The sequence below is a fragment of the Sinocyclocheilus anshuiensis genome, unplaced genomic scaffold, assembly GCF_001515605.1.
Source record: "Sinocyclocheilus anshuiensis isolate Anshui unplaced genomic scaffold, SAMN03320099.WGS_v1.1 C33211801, whole genome shotgun sequence".
Classification (NCBI taxonomy): domain Eukaryota; kingdom Metazoa; phylum Chordata; class Actinopteri; order Cypriniformes; family Cyprinidae; genus Sinocyclocheilus; species Sinocyclocheilus anshuiensis.
The window spans coordinates 1-4,202 of record NW_015622083.1 but is presented as its reverse complement, the minus strand read 5'-3'; the positions used below and the strand labels follow the sequence as shown (position 1 = coordinate 4,202).

At 37.3% G+C, this 4,202-nt stretch overlaps 1 protein-coding gene across 1 annotated transcript; it reads left to right on the top strand.

Annotated features, from left to right (window-relative positions):
- The first annotated feature begins 1,028 nt into the window (after nt 1-1,028).
- LOC107683355 (latent-transforming growth factor beta-binding protein 1-like) lies at nt 1,029-2,761 on the top strand. Its single transcript, XM_016479407.1, has 4 exons — nt 1,029-1,189; nt 1,969-2,136; nt 2,312-2,482; nt 2,586-2,761. Exons 1-4 carry the CDS (start codon nt 1,099-1,101, stop codon nt 2,759-2,761), a joined length of 606 nt encoding a protein of 201 aa, XP_016334893.1. The 5' UTR covers nt 1,029-1,098.
- Nucleotides 2,762-4,202: the final 1,441 nt, after the last annotated feature.

The window sequence follows — 4,202 nt, the reverse complement described above, 5'->3', positions numbered from 1 at the left end:
GGCTTGCGGCCACATTATGCATGCAGCATGATAGCAGGTTATATGTGTATGTAAGCTTGGGTCAGAGGGCTACATCTTGCGACCGGTCAGGGCGGCACAGCCGTTATGATCCAGGCCACAGCTCTATGGTGCACCGCAGGCTGTCTGCCTGCCTAAACACACATGCGCACACTCACACAAACCACAGACCCACGGCAATGGATTCTTGCCCAGCCACACTGCCTTAAAGCTGCCACACCCCTGACTGCCTTACACACACATATTCAGTGTAGCCACAGTCATTTGACTTCCTACACCCACACTGACATACACACATATGAGCACCCACTCACTCTTCACACACACAAATGTGTCTCTCTCGTTTCTACATGTGTCAGTCTTTTTGACACCAGGTCTGTGGGTGCAGGTTCTGGAGGAGGCCGCAAACTTTACATACACACTGTGGGCTCATCTGGTTTTATGTAAACAAACACGCACTAAGTGTGTTTAAATGCACTTTAGTTGGACTAAAGCAATTTATCACTTTGGACCTGTGGTCTCCCTATCAGTGTTGTTTTTGTTAACTAAAACTGAAATGAAAATAAAACCATTCAAAATAAATTTTATTAATTGAAATAAAGCTGAAATAACATAAAATATTAATACTAGAAGAAAAACTTAAATGAAAATGAGAAATATCACCAACTAACTGAAATAAGTTAAAGTACTAATATTACTAAAACTAAAACTGAAATAAAAAATAAAATAATAAATCTATAGAAAAATACTAAACAAATAATTAATAATAACTAGCACATAACAAAATTAGAATTAAAATAAAAACTGCAAACCTAAAAATAAAAGTTAATTCAAAATATTAATATTATAGTCGTATATTATAATTATAATCATTCATTCATTCAGAAATAATACATTTTTGTTACATGGCAAATTGCTGTAGTGCTGAATGCTGGTGAAACTGTTGTTCTTTTTGCATCTCAATTGTACATATTGAACTTGCTCATGGAGTCTGTTTATTTTCTGTTTCTCTCTCCGTCTCTGGACTCTGCAGACACTGATGAATGTGTGGATGAATCAAACTGTATAGATGGTAAATGTATGAACACGTATGGGTCATATCAGTGTTTCTGCATTCCGCCCCTGGTTCTTGCACCGGACAGCGCTCGCTGCATTTTACCCGCCGTGCCAGGTAAAGCCTTACATCAACTGTAACAAAGTACTATGCACCTGAAAACCCTACAACACACTGCAAAATCCCTATTCTCTAAAGCCCTTCACTCCAAAAACCCTCACCTAAAGCCACTAAAATCACACTTTAAAACTCACACCCTAAACTTTAAATCCCACCTTCTAAATCAGTGTTTCCCAATCCTGGAGGCTCTCAGAGCTGCACATTTTGGATGTCTCCTTCTTACTCATCTCCTAAGATCATTAGTGAAGTTCTCCATGACCTGAATACAGTGCGTCAGATTAGTGAGACACCTAAAATCTGCATTGGTGGGGTTCCACAAGGAGCTGGATTGAGACACAATGCTCTAAATCCTTTCATCTAAACCCTCAATTCTTTCAAACCTATATTCTCTCCTCTGAAACCCTACCTTTTACATTTTAAACACAACAGACTAAATGTTACACCCCTTAATGTGCTATAATATACCTCAGCTGTTTCGGAGATCATTATTTGATCATCTCTGAACTATATTGCTTGTCTTGAGCTCAAAGCTATTCCAAATAGTGTCATACTGCCATCTAGAGGATGGTCAGAATAAGACATTAATTTTTTTAATTGATTTTTCACATACATTGCATTGTTTTGTGTTCTAAGGTTGAAGGAAATGTCTGTAAACTTCTGCAAGGACATGTTTTTCTGCACATTTTAAGCATATTTCAGTATTCTGTAAGTTTCATTTGGTTGACACTTATTCATTACAACTTAAAATGCTATTTACTGTGTTTGTGTATTTACAGGGCAAAGAGAAACTGATGTGTACCCAGGTATTTGCTGGGAGACCGTAAAGGAAAGGCTGACCTGCACAAATCCCATTGCCAATATACAGACCACGTTCACAGAATGCTGCTGTTTATACGGAGATGCCTGGGGCATGGATTGTGCTCTCTGCCCGCATAAAAATACAGGTATAACTACACAGCAAAACACAGAGAAAAATCTGGAGCGGCTTTGTTTTTTTTGTAAATATGATACCTCAAGACGTGTGCTCTTTCTTAAAATTATTGCAGACACAAAGAGCCTGCAAACACAAAAAGCAAAGAAAGCAAATCAAAACAAAACTCTTTTTTTATTCTCATCCAGAGGCTTATGCCACTATGTGTAATATCCGTCAGTTTGGTGGTCCCCGTCGGCCATATGGTCAGGATGCTTTGGTCGCTGGCCCAGTCACTGAATACGGCCCTGAATATGACTCTCGACCTCTGAACCCCGACGGCACGCTGCCCCTCTATGAAGATTACGAAGAACCAAGAAGTGAGTACAAATATACTCCTTAAAGAAATAGTTGAAATTATTATTTATTGATTGATTGTCAGTATTTACTCATATTCATGTTTTCTAAACCTCTCTCTCTCAGATCCATATGATGCATTTGAAGGACTGCGAGCAGAGGAATGCGGTGTTCTGAACGGATGTGAGAATGGACGGTGTGTGCGGGTGCAGGAGGGATACACCTGTGACTGCTTCGATGGATACACACTCGACATGTCCCGCATGGCCTGCGTGGGTGAGCAACAGCAGAGTGTCACATAATGAGGGGATCAGCATGTGGGTGGGATTAGCTCAGGTTGACATTTCAGTTTGTTTTTTATTAATATCATCAGTATGTAGTTATTTTATATGTGATTGGATCTATTTTGTGTTATTAGAGCTGAAACCTCTGAAGGTTGGAAGTGATTCAAAACCTTGTCTGTAATATAACTTTAAAATTCTCATTACTAGCGAATGGGTGTGTTTTTCTTACATTGTCACGGATTGTGATTATCATGACTAATCTCCTGAAATGAGGCATGACTGAGCAGATGATATACGCCCAGGCACAGAGTGGCTATTAGGGTTGGGAACGAGAAGTGGTTCTTATTCAGAACCAGTATAAATTTTTCTTTGGAAATAATAGAATGACATTCGATTGCGGTAATGGTTCTTGCATATGTATTTTTCCTCCAACATACCATACTAAAATACTTTGACAGAGTTCCTTGCGGTACTTATTCAGTGACACTGCAGCACTGTTACAGAATCTACAGCGCAAAGCACACACTGAGACCAGTGATTAGTCAGTTAATTTAGTAAATCAAAAACAAACCTAGCAATCAGCATAGTCCAATTCACAAACAAATGACATACTGCGCAGCCTGAGTATTCCAATTCCCAAACCAATGACTATTATGAGTCATGTTTTTTTTATTGTGTGTGTGAATCAAAAACAAAGCTAGTGTAGTCCTATTTGCAAATATATGACTCTATGAATTGCAACCTGTGTAGTCCAATGCTCAAACTAATGACTCTTTTGGATGGTTCTTTAAGTTTTTAGTGAATCAAAAACATTCTGTGAAACCATTTTTCTAAACCATAAGAGTCGGCTATTTTTAGTGAATTAAAAACATACCGTCCAACCAGAGCATTGTAATTCCTGAATTGACTCAGCTCTTTTAAGTGAATACAAAACATATATAGTCCGGTTCTCGTATTAATGACTCTTTTAAAAATGCTCTTTTTAGTCAATCGAAAACATAACACACAACCAGTGTTGTGCGGTTTCCAGGTGAATGTCTCTTATGAATCTTTTTTTATTTTAGTGAATCAAAATCATACAACCAGTGTAGTCTGATTCCCAAATGAATGACTCATATACATTTTATTTAGTGAAACAAAAACTACGAGGCTTAGATCAGTGTATTGTCATTTCTAACTGGTTTATATAACAATCTGTAGTTAAAGAGTTTGTCAGTAGCATTTTATAAAAATGAATGAATTAGCACATTTTAGTTTTAGTGTTGTTTGATTCTAATTATTGGATTGCACTTATGACTAGAAAGATGCAAAGTTATTAAAAAGAGTGCACATTTTGCTTTAGCAAAGAAATTACTTTTTTTTTTTTTTTTTACCAAATATTTATTACCCTATCTTCTAAAAGAATCATTATTCAAGTGGTTAAAGGGATAGTTCACCCAAAAATGAAAATTTGATGTTT